Source organism: Bos indicus x Bos taurus, chromosome 5, assembly GCF_003369695.1.
Source record: "Bos indicus x Bos taurus breed Angus x Brahman F1 hybrid chromosome 5, Bos_hybrid_MaternalHap_v2.0, whole genome shotgun sequence".
Lineage (NCBI taxonomy): Eukaryota > Metazoa > Chordata > Mammalia > Artiodactyla > Bovidae > Bos > Bos indicus x Bos taurus.
Genome location: NC_040080.1, coordinates 62,506,254 through 62,529,000, shown reverse-complemented (window position 1 = coordinate 62,529,000; position 22,747 = coordinate 62,506,254). Strand labels below are relative to the sequence as shown.

The window sequence follows — 22,747 nt, the reverse complement described above, 5'->3', positions numbered from 1 at the left end:
GATGCTGGCATCCCTAACTAGGGATCAAACCCAGGACCACTGCATGCACAGAGTCTTAACCACTGGACCACCAGAAAGAAAGAAAGAAAGAAACGCGAAGTCACTCAGTTGTGTCTGACTCTTTGCCATCTCAAAGACTGTAGCCCACTAGGCTCCTTGGCCCATGGAATTTTTCAGGCATGCATACTGGAGTGTGTTGCCATTTCCTTCTCTAGGGGACCTTCCTGACCCAGGGATCGAACCCGGGTCTCCGAATTGTAGGCAGACATTTTACCATCTGAGCTACGTCCTAAATATACTTCCTATTTGGAGAATTAGAGGTGTAAGATTCACAATAGGTATTTCTTATAAATGTCCCAGTAGGATGTCAAAGTCACTGTTAACAAACTGATTATTAAGTAGAAGAAAAAAAGTGCATGTGAACAGGCTTGCTGGGATATTTCATTCATATTCTAATACTAGGTTCTTACAACATTTGTTTCTTCAGGTGGATTCACTCTTGGCAGGAGGCAGTGATGAGAAATCATACAGCAATAACAAGATTCATCTTCCTGGGACTGACAGATGACCCAAAACTACAAGTTCTACTTTTTGTATTTTTGTTTCTCACCTACATGTTGAGTGTGGCTGGGAACCTCATCATTATCACCCTCACACTTTTGGATTCCCATCTTAAAACGCCCATGTATTATTTCCTCCGAAATTTCTCTTTCTTAGAAGTCTCATTCACCACGGTCTGTATTCCCAGATTCCTGTATTCTATGGCAACTGGAGATAATACTGTTACCTACAATGCTTGTGCCACTCAATTATTTTTTGTTGTCCTCTTTGCAGCAACTGAATTTTTTCTCCTTGCAGCCATGTCTTATGACCGCTACATGGCCATTTGTGAACCCCTGCACTACACCACTACCATGAACAACAGAGTCTGCACTGCCCTCATTCTCTGCTGTTGGTTGGCTGGCCTGTTGATCATCCTCCCACCTCTTGGCATGGGCCTCCAGCTGGAATTCTGTGACTCGAATGTGATTGATCATTTTGTCTGTGATACATCTCCTATTTTACAGATAACTTGCTCAGACACAGTGTTAATAGAGACAATTTCTTTGAGTTTTGCTCTGCTGACACTCATTTTTACCTTACTGTGTGTGGTCCTCTCCTATACATACATCATCAAGACCATTCTAAGATTCCCTTCTGCCCAACAAAGGCAAAAGGCTTTTTCCACCTGTTCATCCCATATTATTGTGGTTTCCATCACCTATGGCAGCTGCATGTTCATCTACATCAAGCCTTCAGCAAAGGAAGGAGTAGGCATCAACAAAATGGTGTCTGTGCTCACAACTTCGGTTGCCCCTTTGCTTAACCCATTCATCTACACACTTCGAAACAAACAAGTGAAAGAGGCCTTTAAAGACACAATAAAACAAGTTGTATTTCTCACAAAGAAGTAAGAGACTATTAGTGTTTTTGAGACCAAGGTAAATTAAATTAAAATCTTAATAACTCAGAAGTAACAATTGTGAATTTGCCAAATAAATGGTTTCTTTATATTCTGCAGATTCATCAAGCTAATCCAACCCCAGGAAGATTTTTCTCTTATAATACAAAAGCCAAAATAAAGCTTTTTCTTCTTTCCTTCAAGTTTATTTCATTCAGTATGGTTTCTTCAATTAATGCATGTTCCAGAGACAAGATTCTCCAAAATAACCCATGTCATAAAAAAGAAATTTAAACAAATAAAATTATATTTCTGATCATATAACCATCTCATGACACAGAATATAAATGCCCAGAGAGCATTTCTCACTCATTGGGAAAACTTCAGTATCTAAGACTCATTGGGAAGATACTTCCAGTATCTAGTGTTCAATTGTACAAAAGTCATTAGTCATTAAAGATTCTTTACCAAAGCTTTAAAAATGATCTTTAAAATAGTAAAGCTCTTTCTCATTTTAAAATGTTTATTTTTCAGAAAGGAGTAGATGGTATTAATAGAGCAAATTCAAAATCAGTGAAGATAATTATATTCTTACTTTTAAGTCAATTTATATACAAAAATATTTCTGCTGGACTTTCTGAAAAGTATTTGGCTAGACTACATCCTGAAATATATGATTACAGAAGAGAAAGAAAAAGACTTCCAAATGCTGAAGACTTCTACTGACATTACCATCAATGGTGCTTAGACATAGACTCAAGAAGAACAAGCCCTGAATTTAGGAATAAGATAAGTAAATCTTAGTTAACTAAGTTCTCCAGTATCCAAACTTTTACTATCCCTTGATTTAAGGAGAAAGTTAGAAATTAGGAGGGTTGATCAAAACATCAGAAAGTCCATGATTTGGGAAGGATATTCTTTTTTTATTATAAATTTATTTATTTTAATTGGAGGTTAATTACTTTACAATATTGTATTGGTTCTGCCATACATCAACATGAATCCGCCACAGGTATACACGTGTTCCCCATCTCGAGCCCCCCTCCCTACTCCCTTCCCATACCATCCGACTGGGTCATCCCAGTGCACCAGTCCCAAGCAACCAGTATCATGCATCTAACCTGGACTGGCGATTCATTTCACATATGATATTACACATGTTTCAATGCCATTCTCCCAAATCATCCCACCCTCTCCCTCTCCCACAGAGTCCAAAAGACTCTTCTATACATCTGTGTCTCTTTTGATGTCTCACATACAGGGTTATCATTACCATCTTTCTAAATTCCATATATATATGCATTAGTATACTGTACTGGTGTTTTTCTTTCTGCTTTCCTTCACTCTGTATAATAGGCTCCATTTTCATCCATCTCATTAGAACTGATTCAAATGCATTCTTTTTAATGGCTGAGTAATACTCCATTGTGTATATGTACCACAGCTTTCTTATCCATTCCTCTGCTGATGGACATCTAGGTTGCTTTCATGTCCTGGCGGTTATAAACAGTGCTGCGATGAACATTGGGGTACACTTGTCTCTTTCAATTCTGGATTCCTCGCTGTGTATGCCCAGCACTGGGATTGCTGGGTCATAAGGCAGTTCTATTTCCAGTTTTTTAAGGAATCTCCACACTGTTCTCCATAGTGGCTGTACTAGTTTGCATGCCCACCAAAAGTGTAAGAGGGTTCCCTTTTCCCCACACCCTCTCCAGCATTTATTGCTTGTAGACTTTTGGATCGCAGCCATTCTGACTGGCATGAAATGGTACCTCTGTGGTTTAGATTTGCATTTCTCTGATAATGAGTGATGTTGAGCATCTTTTCATGTGTTTGTTGGCCATCTGTATGTCTTCTTTGGAGAAATGTCTATTTAGTTCTTTGGCCCATTTTTTGATTGGGTCATTTATTTTTCTGGAGTTGAGCTGTAGGAGTTGCTTGTATATTTTTGAGATTAGTTGTTTGTCCGTTGCTTCATTTGCTATTATTTTCTCCCATTCTGAAGGCTGCCTTTTCACCTTGTATGGAAATACAAAAAACCTCGAATAGCCAAAGCTATCTTGAGAAAGAAGAATGGAACTGGAGGAATCAACCTACCTGACTTCAGGCTCTATTACAAAGCCACAGTTATCAAGACAGTATGGTACTGGCACAAAGACAGAAATATTGATCAATGGAACAAAATAGAAAGCCCAGAGATAAATCCACACACCTATGGACACCTTATCTTTGACAAAGGAGGCAAGAATATACAATGGATTAAAGACAATCTCTTTAACAAGTGGTGCTGGGAAAACTGGTCAACCACTTGTAAAAGAATGAAACTAGAACACTTTCTAACACCTTACACAAAAATAAACTCAAAATGGATTAAAGATCTAAATGTAAGACCAGGAACTATAAAACTCCTAGAGGAGAACATAGGCAAAACACTCTCCAACATACATCACAGCAGGATCCTCTATGACCCACCTCCCAGAATATTGGAAATAAAAGCAAAAATAAACAAATGGGACCTAATTAAACTTAAAAGCTTCTGTACAACAAAGGAAACTATTAGCAAGGTGAAAAGGCAGCCCTGTTATGTTTTATTTGAAATTTTATACAAAATTTTTGGCATCTGAAATAGGGAACTATTTGTATCTAACAGGGAAAATAACTGGGTGTCTAGATATAAAATTTAACAGAACATTGGAGGGTAAATGATGTAAAAATTTGACCAAAATAGTTTCCTATAGCAATCTGTCAATTTTCATCAATCATTAGAAGACCATCAAGTTGTTCTTTATTATATGGAATTACAATTTCTGATGGCTCTTTACCAAATAACTTAATGTTCCGCTTTTTTCCTTTAATACCAAAGTAGCTATCAATCCTGGATAAGAAGCCGCTACTTTTTTAGTTTGAGTAGGAAGATGGACCCACTCTAGGGGGCCGTTTTGCCATAAAACCAATTTTTTGTCTGGCTACCCCAATTACACCTATGGGGGTTTTATGGCAAAGGAATTGTCAAGCAGTTGTCAATTTAATTTTTAAAAATTTTAAAATTTACATTTTAACAACATAAATTTAGGGATATGTTAATTTAGGTCTAATGTTTAGTTTAGGTCTCTGTATAAATTTAAATAATAAATGTATAACCTCCTTATCTCATTTTGGTATACAGATATACCTAAATGCAAAATGTATATATGTATTTATATATGGCAACAAGTATAAACTTATTGACATAATATATATTACAGCAATACAACACGTACACAGCTAATACCAACCAACACAAACCAATGTACTGTAATAATACATGTCACACATATATAATATAATTATACAGTATATAGAACATATATCATCACAGCACATCAATCCATACCAATTAATATCAGCCACACATACATTATATTACTGCAATATACATTTAATTATACAGTATATATATAATATGCATATACAGTATACATACTAATTTATATACAGATTAATTAAGTATAGATCCATAAATAGAATTAGGTATACCTTTATTATATTTTATTTATATCCATATCTAATTAGGCAAACTGTAATTAGGCAAATATATTTATATTATGTATTTATAACAATATATAAAGTATTGTTAATTGTACCACCTGTTGATAACTAAGAAATTGAGAAAACCCTTCTCTGAGTATCTCCTATTTGAGACAGCACGTCCCTGCCCCATAGGGTAAAGGGGAGCGTAGGAACTACATAGGGTTGGAAAGTTCCACAGGTATCCTCAAACTGCCAATCTAACATTTTTGAACTTTTAACTACTGTGGGGGCTTGAGGGCAAATGAAACAAAATTTGACCCCTGAAATCTATCAGGGCAACTTGCCAATCATCACTATTTTGTAAAAGACTTGTAGTTGATCCTTATTGAATGGAATTATTATATTTGCTACTTTTTTTCTAAAAAGTTCCACATTTCTTTTTTCCTCCTTTTATAATTAATTGTGCCACCAAGCTGGGATAAGATAAAACTATTTTTCTTGGGGTCACTGGTAGATGGAACCAATGGGCCTTTTTGTCACAAGCACCCTGTAGGTGTATGTTTTGTGCAAGAATAATTTAATCTCATCTTTTGGTAATATTAATCCTAATTAACTGATCATTTAGAGTCTCATCTACTTTAACAAGAGCCGACTCTGTCTCCTTAGTCAACTTTTTCTTAGAACTGGAATTAGGATTGCTTTTTAAGCAATCAAACAAAGGCTTTAAATCTGCAGTAGTCAGTTTTAAATGTGGGCTTATCCAATTAATGTCTCCTAATAATTTTTGGAAATCATTTAAAGTTAGTAAACAATTTCTCTGCAGCTTTAAAGGGGCATTATCAGTTTTCAAAACTTTTGGCAGACCTAAATATGAGAAGCAAGTAAAGAGGTATTGCACAGCATCTTTATAAGCTTCTCCAGTTATCGTTTTGTAACCTAAATCTGATCTATAGCTTTTTAGATGACAAGCAACCATCTAATCTTTGCTTGAATACCTCCAGCAACGGGGAACTCACTACTCTTCAAGGTTTTAAACTTTCCCTCACCTTTTTCTCTACAGCATTCCCACTCCGCATACCACTTTCTCTAATCTCACCAACTCATTTTCAGTAGTATGCGTGGGACAGGAACTGGGCCAGTCTTTCCCAGCAATGTTAAGAGATGTCTGTTCCTGTGTCTAACAGCCCTGACATTTTACTTTCTTGAATTAAATTTTTTTTTAAGGCCTAGAAGCTGTAATTTCCTGCACCCAAAAGGCTAGATCACTAAATCCAAATGTTCTGTGGCTCCTAGCCTGAGAAGTCAAGGTTTTTCTTGTCTGATAGTAAGGTAAAAAGCAAAAGCTGTGTTACTCTTTGACCTTTATTAATTTGCAGTTTTGGTAGGCGGCGAGGTCAAAACTTTAATTTTTCAATATAATCAGAATCTACTACACCAGGCACCACCGAAATTTTTCTTTTCTCTCTCTCTTTCTTTTTTTTTTTTTTTTTAAGAGAGCAAGCTTTCTTTTTTTAAGAAAGAAAGCCCTAGCACAAGTCCTACAATGCCCTCAGGTAGGGGGCAAGCCACTCCCATTGGAATTGGAGTAACCAGCTCGTCAGGGGTTAATATTGTTGCTAAATCCCCTTACCATTTCGCTTTTGTCTTAGCCTGGGTGAGACCCCCCTGAGGGGGTTTTCTCCAAGGAGCACGCTCTGCATATTGTGCACACAGTCTGTTCTAAAAGCTCCACTGTTCAAAAAACTTTTTATCTTTTTCAGGCTTAGGCAACACTTTGAGAGGCTTTGGGGGCAAAGTGGAGAACTTTTGGGCCCTGGAAGGCATAAACGGAGGCAGCGGCTATCGCCTTAAATCAGAAAGTGGTGGATAAGGTTTTTAAAGGTTTGCGCAGAGGGGGAGGGAGCTCTCCAGGGTGCCTGGCCACAGTGTCCTGTAAGTCCTCTCCTCTCTCTTCTGCTGATTTTTTCTTTCTTCTTCTCTTTCAATCTTTCTCAAGTTTTCTTTCCCACACTCTATCTTCTTTCCTTCCTCTTCTCTTTTACTTTCTATCATTTCCTTCTTGTTTCTCTCTTTCATTCTCCCTTCTTACTTCTTACTATCTCTCTCTCTCTCCTTCTCTTCCTGCCTTTCTCACTTTTCTCTCCCCCTTCCTTTTTCTGCTACCTTCTCTTTCCTTCGTTTCTTTCCCTTTACCCTCTTTCCTCTAACTTTTCTTCCCTCCTCCCTCTCTTTCTCTCTGTATCTCTTTTTCTAACTTTCTTTCTTCCTTTCTCTATCTTGCTGCGTTCCCTGATTCCTTCCTCCTCCATTCCTCTCTCCTTTTCACTCTTTAGTTCTTTTTCTATATTTAGATCTTTCTCTATTTTCTTTCCTTTTTTCTTTTTCACTTTTTTTCTTTTTATTTTTCTCTCTGTTTTTTTTTTCCCCCGCTTGGGTGAGGTCCCCCTGAGAGGGTTTTCTTCAAGGATCAGGCTCTGTATATTGTGTATTTTTTAAAAGCTCCTTTGTTTAAAAGAAAACTTTTTATCTTTTTCAGCCTTAGGCAATGTTCTTGGAGGCTTTGGATGTAAACTGGGGAATTCTTAGGCCCTGGGAGGTGCAAGCGGAGGTGGGGTAGTCGCCATAAATCGAAATTGTTGGATAAATTTTTAAAGGTTTGTGCAGAGGAGGAAGGGGCTCGCCAGGGCACCCAGCCACAGCGTCCTGTAAGCCCTCTCACTCCTCGGGAGGTAGAGCACAGTCTCTCTCCTTTTCTTCATCAATGGCAGAAAATATGATCTGCACAGAAGGTGGAGACCCACTACCATCCACCGCTATAGCCTCTACCATAGGTTATCCCACAGCCTCATGACGGGGGTCCAAAACATTTTTAATCATATTTATAGGATAAGTGTTTAGTTGTTTTTTACCTTCACCCAAGTATCTAAATTAACAGTACCCTCTTTAACAGTTTCAAGATTACTTGTATAAAGAGTTGCCGTTCTTAGTTTCAGTGTTATCCATGTCAGAAAGTTAAATATAATAGAAGATAAAGCTTTTAGCTTTCAAAAGATCAGGCTTTTCTTTGGCCTTTTAACTTCATAAACCGTTTTTTTTTTCTCTAACTCTAACTCTTTAACACTTTCAACACTTCCCACTCCTACTCGCCCTGTCTATCCTACAGAGGGGTCCGTGGCACCCTGAGTGGGGTCCTAGCCATCCCGAACCCTGGGGAACAATAGGGCTGATGACCCTAATCGTTCCGAGGGAGGAGCAGTAGGGCTGATGACCCAAACTGCTCTGAGGGGGAACAACAGGGCTGGTGACCCAGATTGTTTTGGGGAACCTACCTTTGAATTGCCTTCTCGGGCGCCACCTGCCGGGGTCCAGCCCCGGCCGATCCAGGGAGTTCGAAGCGGGGACGGCGTCGGCAAGGATCAGGATACAATAGCTTCAATTAGATATTAATTAGAGATATAAAGAGTAATAGAATGAGGATAGCTCAGTAGGAAAATTCAGTGGAGAAAAGAGGTTGAGTAGCTTGGTTTACGCAGGAGACCAATAAAAGTTCAAGACAAGGAGCTTGCACCACTTACATAGGCCACAGGTGTCCTTCCATTCTCCAGAAGGAGAGGAGACACTGAGGCCTCCCTGGTCAGGTCTTAGAAGCCCAGGCATAATTAGTAAGCATGGCAGGTTCCGCGCTCCAGATGGAGACTCAGCCAGAGTTTGAGAGAGAGAGAGACATGGGGAGACCAGTCTTTCGAGGAACTGATCCCAATTCTTTATTTTCCATGGTCTACTTTTATACACTGAGATGTTATGCAAAAGTCACACGGGGTCAGAAGTCCTGACTTTTATCAAAGTCAGGTGCTTCATACAAATGTATACAGAGGTCTTAGGGGTGTTACATCATCTTCTGGCCAGGGGGCCTGCTAACAATTTATGACCCTCTCCTTGTGACAGCGGTCAGTCAACCAGGACACTTATTTCTCCAGGGGTGATTATTCTTAAAACAGACACCACCCAAATAAAGTTAAAGAATTTACTTAGCCTAAGGTCTAATGTGATTAATATCAAAGGTTAATACTTATTTCTTCTGTATATTCATTAATGTGTGTAAGGGCAGGGGATGTGGAGACTTAGCAACAAACATTGGCTCAACAAATGAAAAACCCTTCATTAATACAATTTCTAATCAGCCCACTATACTTATACTAATAATTTTCTAACTTCTCTAAAGAACCTGTTTTTAGAAGGTTTAAAGCATCTCATGCCTCTCATGGCTGGGAGGCTGTGAGCAATCACATGTGGCCGGACAAGCCTGTCAGGCAGGCTAGAGAACCTTCAGAGGAGTTTGTAGGTTAAAACACTCTTGTCACGCCCAGGAGTTTTTATTAACTGGAGCTCTAAGTTAACCCCTTCTCCGAAAGAGGTGGTGGGGTTCAGCCCCGCATAAAGTCAGAGGAGTAGGTGAGAGCACACAGTAGTAAAGTAGGCAGGCTCTGGTTATGGGGGTAGATGCTCGAGGATTTCCAGGGGGACTCCTGAGGCTCAATTCCGCCTTTGCGTATGTCGAGCCTCCTTCCTCATGACCTTTGCCATGGGCGGAGTGCCTCCCACCGGCTCCCCGCAGGAGGAGACAGAGATGACTTGGTGGAGAAAAAGGAGAGTCCAAAGGGGGAGAGCGCAGTTAAGTCAGTAATCTTGCTACCAAGTGAAAATGGGTACTGAAGATTAGGTTCTTAAAGGTAAAAAATTGATAACAAACACCAAAAAGCAAAAATTAAAAATCTAGAGTAGAGTTTGGAATTTCAAAATTACAATGTTAAAGAAAAGAAGAAGACAAAGAAAGAGAGAAAAAAAAAGTCACAAAAATTATAAAAAAAAGTATAGGTACAAAATTGATAACAGATACCAAAAAGCAGAAATTAAAAATCTAGAGATTTAGAGTAGAGTTTGGAATTTCAAAAATACAAAGTTAAAGAAACGAAGAGAAAAAAAAAGAAAGAAAAAAGGAAAAGGAAAACAAAGTCACAAAAATTATAAAAAAAAATATTTATGAAGTATGCTTTAAAAAAATAGGGTCTTTTTTTTTTTTGCAAAGTAATAGTAGGTTATAAAAGTGAAAATTAAAGGAGTAATAGAGAACTTAAAAATTTTTAAAAATTAAAAAAAAAAAAAGAATGATCATAAAAATAGTAAGAATATATCTAGGACTTTTTCTGGTGTTGTGGGTATTGTGGGGTCAGTTCATTTTCGGCTAGTTCCTTGGTCCAGCTTATGTTTCTCAGGATCTATAGGCCCCTTTTGGTGTAGTCGGTACTAACAACACGGTTTTAATCTATTGCACCTGTCGCTTCCAAGGTGGTTCCCTCTGTTTTAGCTTCTGTTTGCTCGTCTCTTCAGTGTCTGATTTCCGCCCTGACACAAATGGGGCGGTGGTGGACACTTTTTTTTTTTTTTTTAGGCTCACTTGTTCAGTCACACTGTGGGAAGGGAGGGATGCTGTGAACAAAGAACACTGGCGTGTGCTCGCAGTGCCTCAGCCACAATAGGCCTGCCCCCGCTCACGGCGCGTATACCCTCCCTGCCCACACTGCTCAGGCTCTAGGTTGCTCTGCCAGGAACCATCCGAGGCCAGCCCTGGGCTGCTTGCACCTCCCAGGTCTAAGCCACTCAGGTTCAGGCACTGGGGTAGTCCTCAGAGGCACAGACTCGGTTGCACCTCCGTTTTGTGCCCTTCCCACGTCTGAGGAGCTCAGGTGATGAGGTGTTTGGCGAGCGTGGTCGCTGTGACTTATCGCCTCCCCTGTCCCTGCTGCTTGGTTTTCTGGGTGTACAACCAGCGCACCTTCTTAGGCGGATGTTGAGCATCCAGAACCCCAAGAAGTCTTAGTTAGCAAAGAAGTCTGCTTACAGTTTTGTAGATAATGTATCTCTGGGGCTGCAATTGCCCCCTTCCAGCTCTGGCTGCCTGTCACTGGAGGGGGATGGTCTGCAGCTGGCTATCTCTGTTCAGTCCTTTGTTCTGTACGTGGGCCTGGCAGTGTCTTAGGTTAGGGCTGGCTTTTCGCGTGGTAGTTATCCCACAGTCTGGTTTGCTTGCCCAGGGTAGTTCTCTCAGATAGCGCTTGGGGCATTCAGGCCAGATCCTTACTCTAAGCGATGCAGCCTGCACTTCCCTGTCTAGCCCCCGCTTGCTAGTGGCAGGTGCAGGCATTTGCACTGCTTCTCCACTGGGGGAGTTAACCACTGGGCTTGTAATATGTGGGTTTTAATTATTTATTCACTTTTCCTCCCTGTTATGTTGCCCTCTGTGCTTCCAAGGCTCTCCACAGACTTGGCAGTGAGAGCGTTTCCTGGTGTTTGGAAACTTCTCTCTTTTTAAGACTCCCTTCCTGGATGGAGCTCTGTCCCTCCCTCTTTTGTGTCTTTTTTTGTCTTTTATATTTTTTTGTACCTCCTTTTGAAGACAATGGGCTGCTTTTCTGGGTGCCTGATGTCCTCTGCCGGCATTCAGAAGTTGTTTTGTGGAATTTACTCAGCGTTTAAATGTTCTTTTGATGAATTTGTGGGGGGAGAAAGTGGTCTCCCCATCCTATTCCTCCGCCATTTTAGCTCCTCCTTTAGATTTATGTTTTATTGTTACTATGGGGTTTGTATAAAATGTCTTGGAGATAAAATAGCTCATTTCTCTACTGATAGCATCTTATCATCATTTAACCTATATGGATTCCAACTTTTCTTCTTCCCTTTTAGTGTTTTGATGCTTTTTATATGCTGAGTTTGTTACCAAATTGAAGTAGCTATAGCTATTTTTTCCTAATTTCCCTTATGCTATAACAAAGTGGTTAAAAATCTATTCTGATAAAGAGTTTCAATTTTCTGATTCTGTCTTTCTATTTATCACCTTACTAAAAGTTTTCTGTGCTTTTGCCATTTTGTTTCTGGTAGAAGAGCTCTTTTTATCATTTCTTTTAAAAAATATATAAATCTATTTATTTTAATTGGAGACTAATTAATTTACAATATTGCATTGGTTTTGCCATACATCAACATGAATCCACCACAGGTGTACATGTGTTCCCCCTCCTGAACCCCCCTCCCACCTCCCTCCCCATACCATCCCTCTGGGTCATCCCAGTGCACCAGCCCCAAGCATCCTGTATCATGCATAGAACCTGGCGATTCATTTCACATATGATATTATACATGTTTCAATGCCATTCTCCCACATCATCCCATCCTCGCCCTCCCGCAGAGTCCAAAAGACTGTTCTATACATCTTTGTCTCTTTTGCTGTCTCTCATACAGGATTATCATTACCATCTTTCTAAATTCCACATATATATGTGTTAGTATACTGTATTGGTGTTTTTCTTTCTGGCTTACTTCACTCTGTATAATAGGTTGCAGTTTCATCCACCTCATTAGCACCAATCAAATGTATTATTTTAATGGCTGAGTAATACTCCATTGTGTATATGTACCACAGCTTTCTTATCCATTCGTCTGCTGATGGACATCTAGGTTGCTTCCATGCCCTGGCTATTATAAACAGTGCTGTGATGAACATTGGGGTACACATGTCTTTTTCAATTCTGGTTTCCTTGGTGTGCATGCCCAGGAGTGGGATTGCTGGGTCATATGTCAGTTCTATTGCTGTACTAGATTGCATTCCCACCAACAGTGTAAGAGGGTTCCCTTTTCTCCACACCCTCTCTAGCATTTATTGCTTGTTGATTTTGGATTGCAGCCATTCTGACTGGTTTTGTGGTTTTGATTAGCATTTCTCTGATAATAAGTGATGTTGAACATCTTTTCATGTGTTTGTTAGCTATCTGTATGTCTTCTTTGGAGAAATCTCTGTTTAGTTCTTTGGCCCATTTTTTGATTGGGTCGTTTATTTTTCTGGAATTGAGCTACAGGAGTTGCTTGTATATTTTTGAGATTAATTCTTTGTCCGTTGCTTCGTTTGCTATTATTTTCTCCCATTCTGAAGGCTGTCTTTTCACCTTGCTTATAGTTTCCTTTGTTGTGCAGTTCACTTCAGTTCAGTCGCTCAGCCGTGTCCAACTCTTTGCAACCCCATTAATCGCAGCACGCCAGGCCGCCCTGTCCATCACCAACTCCCGGAGTTCACTCATACTCACATCCATCAAGTCAGTCATGCCATCCAGCCATCTCATCCTCTGTCATCCCCTTCTCCTCCTGTGCCCAATCCCTCCCAGCATCAGAGTCTTTTCCAATGAGTCAACTCTTCACGTGAGGTGGCCAAAGTACTGGAGTTTCAGCTTTAGCATCATTCCTTCCAAAGAACACCCAGGGCTGATCTCCTTCAGAATGGACTGGTTGGATTTCCTTGTAGTCCAAGGGACGCTCAAGAGTCTTCTGCAACACAAAGTTCAAAAGCATGAATTCTTTGGCACTCAGCTTTCTTCACAGTCCAACTCCCACATCCATTCATGACCACTGGAAAAACCATAGCCTTGACTAGGGTTGGCAAAGTAATGTCTCTGCTTTTCAATATGCTATCTAGGTTGGTCATAATTTTCCTTCCAAGGAGTAACTGTCTTTTAATTTCATGGGTGCTGTCACCATCTGCAGTGATTTAGGAGCCCCCCAAAATAAATTCTGACACTGCTTGCACTGTTTCCCCATCTAATTCCCATGAAGTTCTGGGACTAGATGCCATGATGTTCATTTTCTGAATGTTGAGCTTTAAGCCAACTTTTTCACTCTCCACTTTCACTTTCATCAAGAGGCTTTTTAGTTCCTCTTCACTTTCTGCCATAAGGGTGGTGTCATCTGCATATCTGAGGTTATTGATATTTCTCCTGGCAATCTTGATTCCAGCTTGTGCTTCTTCCATCCCAGCTTTTCTCATGATGTACTCTGCATATAAGTTAAATAAGCAGGGTGACAATACACAGCCTTGACGTACTCCTTTTCCTATTTGGAACCAGTCTGTTGTTCCATGTCCAGTTCTGACTGTTGCTTCCTGACCTGCATATAGGTTTCTCAACAGGCAGGTCAGGTGGCCTGGTTTTCCCATCTCTTGAAGAATTTTCCAAAGTTTATTGTGAACCACACAAAGGCTTTGGCATAGTCAATAAAGCATAAATAGATGTTTTTCTGGAACTCTCTTGCTTTTTCCATGATCCAGCAGATGTTGCCAGTTATATACCTGGTTCCTGTGCCTTTTCTAAAACCAGCTTGAACATCTGGAAGTTCACCGTGCATGTATTGCTGAAGCCTGGCTTGGAGAATTTTGAGCATTACTTTACTAGCATGTGAGATGAGTGCAATTGTGTGATAGTTTGAGCATTCTTTGGCATTGCCTTTCTTTGGGATATGAATGAAAACTGACCTTTTCCAGTCTTGTGACCACTGTTGAGTTTTCCAAATTTGCTCTCATACTGAGTGCAGCACTTTCATAGCATCATCCTTCAGGATTTGAAATAGCTCAACTGGAATTCCATCACCTCCACTAGCTTTGTTCGTAGTGATGCTTTCTAAGGCCCACTTGACTTCACATTCCAAGATGTCTGGCTCTAGGTCAGTGATGACACCATCGTGATTATCTGGGTTGTGAAGATCTTTTTGGTACAGTTCTTCTGTATATTCTTGCCACAGAGGGATGGTATGGGGAGGGGGGTGTGAAGGGTGTTCAGGATTGGGAACATGTGTACACCTGTGGAGGATTCATGTTGATGTATTGGCAAAACCAATACAATATTGTAAAGTAATTAGCCTCCAATTAAAATAAATAAAAAATTTAAATTAAAAAAATAAAAGAATTTATGGATTACTTGACTAATCTTTACATAAAGCTAAAATTCTCTGCAAAATCGAGAATGCATCTATTTTGCAAGATTTTACCCAAGGATACAATTATGACAATTGACAAATTTTACAAATAAAAACTTTAGAATATAAACAATAAATAAAAGGGAGAAATAATTCTATAAATTCAAAAACAGTCAAACTCTTGCAACCACATTTCCAATACAGGTTTTCAAATCTCTAAACACATTTTAGAAATTAGCTTCATTGTTTTTAAGACATATACTAGTTTTTCATTATCTTCCACTGTCTTCTTTGCCTCCTTGTAGATGAGATGAACTACTTCCATACAAAGTTTTCCATTTACATGATTCCTAACAGACAAGATTACTGTAAAACTTTAAATTGATGGTAATGATTCTTTTTCTCAACATGTTCAAATAGTCAGATTTCTTTTAAAATCTATCATATATTGTATCTAAAATGTCTTACCATTCTATGTTTCATTTCCTTTCCTTAGTTTATATGCAAACAGTGAGAGTTTTACTTCTTCTTTTCCAATTTGGATTCCTTTTATTTCTTTTCCTTCTCTGATTGCTGTGACCAAAACTTCCAAAACTATGTTGAATAGTAGTGGTGAAAATGGGCACCCTTGTCTTGTTCCTGACTTTAGGGGAAATGCTTTCAATTTTTCACCATTGAGGATAATGTTTGCTGTGGGTTTGTCATATATAGCTTTTATTATGTTGAGGTATGTTCCTTCTATTCCTGCTTTCTGGAGAGTTTCTTTTTTTTTTTTAAATCATAAATGGATGTTGAATTTTGTCAAAGGCTTTCTCTGCATCTATTGAGATAATCATATGTTTTTTATTTTTTAATTTGTTAATGTGGTGTATTACATTGATTGATTTGAAGATATTGAAGAATCCTTGTATCCCTGTGATAAAGGCCACGTGGTCATGATGTATGATCTTTTTAATGTGTTATTGGATTCTGATTGCTAGAATTTTGTTAAGGATTTTTGCATCTATGTTTATCAGTGTTATTGGCCTGTAGTTTTCTTTATTTGTGGCATCTTTGTCAGGTTTTGGTATTAGGGTGATGGTGGCCTCGTAGAATGAGTTTGGAAGTTTACCTTCCTCTGCAATTTTCTCGAAGAGTTTGAGTAGGATAGGTGTCAGCTCTTCTCTAAATTTTTGGTAGAATTCAGCTGTGAAGCTGTCTGGACCTGGGCTTTTGTTTGCTGGAAGATTTCTGATTACAGTTTCAATTTCTGTGCTTGTGATGGGTCTGTTAAGATTTTCTATTTCTTCCTGGTTCAGTTTTGGAAAGTTGTATTTTTCAAAGAATTTGTCCATTTCTTTCAAGTTGTCCATTTTATTGGCATATAATTGCTGGTAGTAGTCTCTTATGATTCTTTGTATTTGTGTGTTGTCTGTTATGATCTCTCCATTTTCATTTCTAATTTTAATTATTTGATTTTTCTCCCTTTGTTTCTTGATGAGTCTGGCTAATGGTTTGTCAGTTTTATTTATCCTCTCAAAGAACCAGCTTTTGTCTTAATTGATTTTTTGCTATGGTCTCTTTTGTTTCTTTTGCATTTATTTCTGCCCTAACTTTTAAGATTTCTTTCCTTCTATTACCCCTGGGGTTCTTCATTTATTCATTTTCTAGTTGCTTTAGGTGTAGAGTTAGGTTATTTATTTGACTTTTTTCTTGTTTCTTGAGGTGTGCCTGCATTGCTATGAGCCTTCCCCCTTTATCATTTCTTATAAGGCAGGTCTGGGCTTCCCAGGTGGTGCTAGTGGAAAAGAACCCATCTGCCAATGCAGGAGATGTAAGAGTCATGGGTTCCATCCCTGAGTGTGAAAGGCCCGCTGGAGAAGAGCACGGTAAACCACTCCAGGATTCTTTCCTGGAGAATCCCATGGACAGGGGAGCCTGATGAGCTACACAGTCCAGAGTGTTGCACAGAGTAAGACACGACTGAAGTGACTTAGCAGGCATGCATAACGTAGGTCTAGTGTTGATGAACCTCCTAAACTTTTATTTGTCTAGGAAAGTCTTTATTTTTCCTTCATATCTGAATGATAACTTTGCTGGATAGAATATTCTTGGGTTGCATTGTGGATGTTTTACCGGTTGTAGATTGAAGGGGAGAGACAAAGTTATTTTTCACTCCACTATGTTGCTGACATCACCTGCTCATTTCTTCAAAAACTTTTTCAGTCCTTGCTATTTTTAAAAGGAGACTCTAACTATACAACGTATAAGGCCTCTTGAATTTATCTCACAGTTTCCTGATGCTCTGTTAATCTTGTTTAAGGATCTATTTCTTTGCATGTTTTATGTAGAGAACTTTTATTGCTGCTTCTTCCAGTTAGCAGAATTTTTCTTCTGTAATATTTAATTGATATTAAAACTACTCAATGCTTATTTTTCTCAATGGTGCAGTTTTAATCTCTGTAAGTTTGATTTTAATATTTTAAATAATTTTAATATTTTTACTTAAAATATTCTTTTTCTATAGTCTTCAACCTACTGGATATAGTTATAGTGCTATTTAAGCTATATTCTATTTTAATTATATTATCTGTGCCATTTTGGGGTCTATTTTTATTCATTGTTCTCATTATATGCTGGATTTCCTGCTTCTTTGAATGTCTGGGTATTTTGATTATATCAGACATTATGGATTTTACCTTCTGGAAGCCTCGATGTATCTGTATATTTATGAAGATTCTTTCAGTTTATTCTGGTAATATTTGAATCATTTAGAAACAGTTTTATCCTTTCAAGTTCTGGCCTCTCAAATGTTTGGACAGGACTCAATTTGGCCCAAATGTACAAATTAAATGTGCATTAATGTTTTTAAACATCATCCTTGTAGAGAAGGGGGACAAAAAGAAGCAAATATAGAAAAATATGGGAAACCTATTGAAAATGTGTTCATTTCCCCAGTACCCCTCGACTCCCTACACTGGATGAAGTTGAAATTCCAGAACTTCTTTATGTTGTCGAGAATGCAGCCAAAGACTTAGGGAGACTGGAAAACTGAAGTAGATTTATTATGTAAGACTTCCTTGCCTACTGTATAAGAATGGCCCTGGAAGTTCTAGGGTACATTCCATTCATCAGCCTCTGCGAAATACATTGTTGATGAGGAGACTTGCCTTCCTGAAGTACTTCATAGTGAATATTCTTTGAAGGCAAGGGGTGACAACAGAAAATATTGCTATCAAAAAGAGCTTCCTGAATTCGATGGAATGATGGAAACCTGTAGTGTAGGCATCAGGTGGCATCACTTAAACCTAACAGATAAAATAAGTGTCATTATCATAGTGGCCAGAAAAGTGTGTGTGTGATCTGAAGAGATTTTTGGTGTTGTTTAGGTGACCATACTGTCTGTAGGACTAAAATAGGTGGTCACCCACAATGGGGAAAGAACAGACTCTTCAATAAATGATGGGATAAGCTGTATATCCGCATGCAAAGAGTGAAACTAGACCCTTATCTTACACCATAAACAAAAATCAAAACAAAATTAACTTAAGACTTATATATTAAGACCTGAATGTGTAAAACTCTTAGAATAATGTATAGGGGGAAAGCTCCTTGATATTGGCAATGATTTTTTTGAATATGACACCAAAAGCTCAAGCAACAAAAGCAAAATTAAATGAGAAGTGAAATCAAACTAAAAAGCTTCTGTACTGAAAAGGAAAGAATAAACAAAGTGAAAACACAACCTGTGGAATGGGAGAAAATGTTTGCAAGTTATATATATGAAAAGCAGTTCTTATCCTATATATACAAGGAACTTGTACAACTTAATAGTAAAGGTATCTCAACAACTTAAGCAAAAAATGGGCAGAGAACTTGAATATACATTTTTCCTAAGAAGATATAAAGTAGCCAGCAGGTACATGAAAAGGTGCTTAATATCACTAATCATCAGGGAAAAGCAAATCAAAACTTCAATGAAATTTCACCTTACACCTGTTTGGCTATAATAACAATAAAATAATAATAAAAAGATAAGTATTGGTAAGTATATGGAAAAGGGAACCTTGGCATTCTGTTTAGTACTATAATATATATATTAAATATAAAAATGGCTTTATAATATAGAATAGAAGTATATTATGATCCAGTAGTCCCTCTTCTGGTAATTCAAGGAAATGGCATTACATATTTCATTGAGATATTTGCACTCCCAAGTTTATTGTGACATTATTTAAAATAGCCCCAAACATGTAAACAACCTAAGTATCCATAGATGGTCTATGAATGGATAAAGAAGAGGTGGTATATATAGAAAAGAATATCATTCAGTCATAAAAAGAAGGAAATTCTGCCATTGTGACAACATGGATGGACCTTGAGGGCGTTATGCTAAGGAAAATAAGTAAAACAGAGGAAGGAAGACAAATACTGTATGATATCACCTGTGTGTGGAATCTAAAAAGATCAAATGCATAGGAACAGAGAACAGATTGGTGGTTGGCCAAGGCTGAGGGAAATGCGTAAAGGGTGTCAAGGGTACAAAATTCTGGTCATAAGATAAATATGTCCTGAGGATGTAATGTACACTATGGTGACTTGAGTTAAAAATACTCTGTAGTTTATGTAAAAGTTGCCAAGAAACAACATCTTAAAGTGGTCTCATCACATAGAAACTGTAATTATGTGAGATAATAGATGTTATCAAAACTTATTGTGGTAACCATTTCTCAATATACGTATATCAAATCATAATGTTGTATAACTTAAGCTAATACAATGCTATTTGCTAATTATATACAAATGAAACTGGAAAAAACAAAACGAAGGGCAGTAATGCCCAAAATAAAAAAAATAAAAACATCAAAAAAGTTTAACAGCAAGTATAATGAAATAGTTTCATTTTAGTTTGTAGCAAGGTGGGGTGCATTATAAAAAACAAGATTAGAAAAATTACATCTACCTATTCTTTTATTTATTTATTTTTTGCTGTGCTGGGTCTTTGCTGCTGTGCAGGCTTTTCACTAACAAGTGGGGGCTATTCTTCGTTGTGGTGCACAGGCTTCTCATTGCCTTGACTTCCTTTGTTGCAGAGCACAGGCTCTAGGGCACAGGCTTCAGTAGTTGCAATTTGTAGGCTCAGTAGTTGTAGCTCCCAGGCTCTAGTGCACAGGCTCAATAGTTGTGGCACACAGGCTTAGTTGCTCCACGACATGTGGGTTCTTCCCAGACCAGGGATCTAACCTGTCTCTCCTGCATTGGCAGGCAGATTCTTTACCACTTGAGCCACCAGGGAAGGCCAACTTATTCTTCTTGATAGTGCATGCTAGATCAGGAAGGAATCCTAAGATAAATAATTTTGCTCCCAAAGAGCTGTAAAACTAGAGGAATGAATAGAAAAAAATCCGTCTCATATTTTTGTTACTGTCTTTTTATGGTTCAGCTATCAGGATGGTGAGGGGTTGTATAGATTCTGGAAATCTATATTCATTCCTACTTATGAAAGTAAGCCATAAGGAATGAAGGCCTATTAGAATTAAGGCCATAACACTTCTTTCAGGCCATGGTTCTCAGAGAAATAGAAAAGACATTTCAGTGATTAATCAGACTGTACCTTTAGTTCTGCTCTGTAGATCTGAATCAGAACACATAGTAAAAGATGAAATACTTATGTATATATATATTTACTTTATAAAATATTTTTAGTCACCTAATTTTTGGAAAGAAATGCCATTTTTTTAATAGAGTCCCTGAAGGCTTGTTTGACTTGCTTATTCCGTAGAGTATAAATGAAAGGGTTCATCAAAGGAATAATGGAAGTGTTGAGAAGGGACACCACCTTATTAATGGCCACACCTTCCTTTGCTGGTTTGATATAGATAAAGATGCAACTCCCATAAGTGATGGAAACTACAATCATATGGGAAGAACAGGTAGAGAAAGCCTTTTTTCTTTGCTGAGCCAAAGGGAGTCTTAAAATAGTCTTGATGATGTATGTGTAAGACACAATTACACAGACTAGTGTGAGTATGAGGGTCAGCACCGCCATGATTAAAACAAGTTGCTCTATAAATTGAGTGTCTGAGCACACAATCTTAAGAAGAGGAGATGCATCACAGCCAAAATGGTCAATGAGATTGGAGTTACAGAAATCTAGCTGAACTCCCAGGCTAAGTGGTGGGAGTATGACAATTAACCCAATCAGCCAAGAGCAAAGGACCAGAATGGTGCAGACCTTTTCACTCATGATGGTGCTGTAGTGCAGGGGCTTGCAGATGGCCACGTAGCGGTCATAGGACATGGCAGTTAGAAGAAAAAATTCTGTTGCCCCAATGAGGATGACAAAAAATAACTGGATGGCACAAGCATTATAGGTCACTCGTTTGTCTCCAGTGGTCATGCTGTACAGGAATCGAGGAACACAGACAGTTGTAAAGATTATTTCTAAGATGGAGAAATTACGAAGGAAAAAGTACATGGGTGTTTTAAGGCGAGAGCTCACCAGAGTGACGAGGATAATGACTAGATTTCCAGCAACAGTGGAAGTGTAGGTGAGAAACAGAAACACTGAAAGAAAAACCTGTAGTCTTGGGTCGTCTGTTAATCCTAGTAGGATGAATGTTGTTATTGCAGAGTGATTTTTCATCACTATCTTCAGATACATAAGAAGTCTGTATTAATAGATTATAAGTGTTTAATCTGAGGAATAGAATATAAAAATAAATTTCAACAAGCTATGTAGAATAAAGTAGTGAATCAGGAAGCAGCTGCTGCTGCTGCTAAGTTGCTTCAGTCGTGTCTGACTCTGTGCGACCCCATAGACGGCAGCCCTCCAGGCTCCCGGGTCCCTGGGATTCTCTAGGCAAGAACACTGGAGTGGGTTGCCATTTCCTTCTCCAATGCATGAAAGTGAAAAGTGAAAGTGAAGTCGCTCAGTTGTGTCTGACTCTTAGCGATCCCATAGACTGCAGCCCACCAGGCTCCTCCGTCCATGGGATTTTCCAGGCAAGAGTACTGGAGTGGGGTGCCATTGCCTTCTCTGAATTAGGCAGCAGATGCACATTTTAAAGCTTTTACTTGATCATCAATAATCATGATGTAGAAAAGTGATTGAATCATACTTCATTTCCCTGGACTCTACATTAAATTCATCTTCAGAATGTTCATGAAAAGCATTCATCTGAAATTTTATTTCCACTCTAGTTACAGGATCAATTTTAACATCTATGTCACAGTCCTCTGAAATTTTGGCAGCCACTGTGGTATCCCTAATCCTCAGTGTAGAATAGGATACTCACAAATGTTGAGTAATAGAAACAGATGCATACAAATTTTATCATCCTAATTGTTAGCACAACATGTCAATAAGTCATTATTTTACCTTATGGTAATAAAAAAGCCACCAGTGCCTTAGTTGTACTATTGTTCATGCTTTGCAAAAATTATCCTTTTCAAATAATTTCTTAATCTTGTTTTTACTATTTGAGTGACCTAGGAACAGTCTTGATGCTGAATCTGAAGCTCCAATACTTTGGCCACTTGATGTGAAGAACTGACTCATTGGAAAAGACCCTGATGCTGGGAACGATTGAGGCAGGAGGAAAAGGGGATGACAGAGGATGAGATGATTGGATGGCATCACTGACTTGATGGACATGTGTTTGAGCAATCTCCAGGAGTTGGTGATGGATAGGGAAGCCTGACGTGCTGCAGTCCATGGGATCATGGAGTCGGACATGACTGAGCTACTGAACTGACTGAACTGAGGAACAGTATGAGAGTTATCATTAAATTTCCTAAGTCCCATCCCCCTCTAGAATTTCTTCTTTGAGCCCCTTTCATAATAGATAATGTGCTGAAAGATTAGTTTGTGTCTCTCTTGTGTACCAGTTTTAACAGCATGCCTTTCCCCCCCTGAATTCCTGTTTCAACAGGAATTCTATCTGTTGTCTAACATTCCACCCATCCTAAGCCTTCACAGATCACTGACCAATGGGATGTTCTGATGATTTTCCAGAGAAACGG

The 22,747-nt window shown here is 38.6% G+C and overlaps 2 protein-coding genes across 2 annotated transcripts; one reads left to right on the top strand and one right to left on the bottom strand.

The window, feature by feature from the left end:
- The first annotated feature begins 515 nt into the window (after positions 1-515).
- Positions 516-1,454, top strand: LOC113893733 (olfactory receptor 6C2-like). The gene has a single exon (XM_027543602.1). It carries the CDS (start codon positions 516-518, stop codon positions 1,452-1,454), a length of 939 nt encoding a protein of 312 aa, XP_027399403.1.
- Positions 1,455-20,255: 18,801 nt separating this feature from the next.
- LOC113893732 (olfactory receptor 6C2-like) lies at positions 20,256-21,368 on the bottom strand. Its single transcript, XM_027543601.1, has one exon. The coding sequence runs from the start codon at positions 21,366-21,368 to the stop codon at positions 20,433-20,435; it is 936 nt and encodes a 311-aa protein (XP_027399402.1). The 3' UTR covers positions 20,256-20,432.
- Positions 21,369-22,747: the final 1,379 nt, after the last annotated feature.

Excerpts from the sequence above, each read along its gene's own strand:
- LOC113893732 (XM_027543601.1), bottom strand. The coding sequence starts at position 21,368 with ATGAAAAATCACTCTGCAATAACAACATTCATCCTACTAGGATTAACA.
- LOC113893733 (XM_027543602.1), top strand. The coding sequence starts at position 516 with ATGAGAAATCATACAGCAATAACAAGATTCATCTTCCTGGGACTGACA.